At 49.3% G+C, this 1,559-nt stretch overlaps 1 protein-coding gene across 1 annotated transcript; it reads left to right on the forward strand.

Annotated features, from left to right (window-relative positions):
* Positions 1 to 412: 412 nt before the first annotated feature.
* H310_08508 (hypothetical protein) lies at positions 413 to 1,236 on the forward strand (the record flags this gene model as incomplete). The annotated part of the gene is made up of 2 exons (XM_008874286.1): positions 413 to 691; positions 1,114 to 1,236. The coding sequence occupies 2 exons, from the start codon at positions 413 to 415 to the stop codon at positions 1,234 to 1,236; spliced, it is 402 nt and encodes a 133-aa protein (XP_008872508.1).
* Positions 1,237 to 1,559: the final 323 nt, after the last annotated feature.

The following is a 1,559-nucleotide window of genomic DNA, read 5'->3' on the forward strand; positions in this document are numbered from 1 at the left end:
CGGTGCAGACGGAATTTACTACCAATGTGTCCTCGCAAGATACAGCAGCATGTCTATTGAAGTGTCCAGAAAGCGCAGTCGGAATCAAGCTCAATATCCCGCTCGACGGGCAAGACGTTTCGAAACTGTCAGTCCTATTGTTGACCGGCGATGGTCGAATGGCGTTTAGATTCGGATTCTACAAATTTTTCTGCATTTTTGGTGTATTTCTGTGATAAAGATTTGAATACTGAAAAAATACTTAGCACTTCCCTGAGCACGTTCTGACAAGGAGCACTGTGACTGAACAAGAGGTCTATTTTAACATTATGATATTCAAAAGTACTACAGTAGTACTACAAGTAGATACTATGCGTTCGCCCATGGTGAATTTTGAAAACAGCACGGGGATAAGCATGCTCTCGACTTCAAGATGAAAGCGCCTACACTCGAGAAGATGATTCATCGCATGATTGACCTCGTTGAGCCAGTCCAACCAGTTACCATGACGCAACAGATTGAACGCGGCCGCACCTTTTCCAACTTCCCATCAGCGCTGTACTGTACCGACGTCAAGTTCCAGCCCTCTTACCGCCCCACTGGACGATTTGATGAAGCCAAACACTATTACTCCGGCAAGCACAAGCTTTATGGCTTGAAGCTTGAATACTCTGTGGCGTATCCTGGTGTGGCTGTCGACTTGTCCAAGCATGTACCTGGTTCTGTGTCAGACATCACGATATTCTTGTCAAGAACAGGACACACACATTGCCATGCTTTGCAAGACCGCTGACGAGATGGACCTACCTGACCGCTTTGAAGGGATCGAGCGCTGGCCTTCTTCGTGGAGCGTACTCGTCGACATGGGCTACCAAGGAATCCAGCATGAGTTCCGATCGATGCAACCAAAGCGCAGACCTCAAGGAGGTGTACTTACTGCTCGTGAGCTGGATCGCAACTCCAAGGTGTCCTCTGACCGTGTTCTCGTTGAGAACTACTTTGGCCGGATGTGCAATCTGTGGAAGATCATGTCGTCTACGTACAAGTGGAATGAGTCGAGATTCGATCGTGTTGCTCGACTGTGCTGTGCACTTACAAATGCTCACGTTGCCTGGATGCCCTTGCACGGTGCAGACGGAATTCGTTGAGCCCGTCTTGTACGGCCACTACGTCCAACCACTTACCATGACGCAACAGATTGAACGCGGTCGCACCTTTTCCAACTTCCCATCAGCGCTGTACTGTACCGACGTCTAGTTCCAGCCCTCGTACCGCCCTACTGGACGATTTGATGAAGCCAAACACTATTACTCCGGCAAGCACAAGCTTTATGTCTTGAAGCTTCAATGCTCTGTGGCGTATCCTGGTGTGGCTGTCAACTTGTCCATGCATGTACCTGGTTCTGTGTCAGACATCACGATATTCTTGTCAAGAAAGGACACACACACTGACATGCTTTGCAAGACCGCTGACGAGATGGACCTACCCGACCGCAATGAAGGTATCGAGCGCTGACCTTCTTCGTGGAGCGTACTCGTCGACATGGGCTACCAAGGAATCCAGCATGAGTTCCGATCGAT

This window comes from Aphanomyces invadans (assembly GCF_000520115.1).
Source record: "Aphanomyces invadans strain NJM9701 unplaced genomic scaffold supercont1.17, whole genome shotgun sequence".
Lineage (NCBI taxonomy): Eukaryota > Oomycota > Saprolegniomycetes > Saprolegniales > Verrucalvaceae > Aphanomyces > Aphanomyces invadans.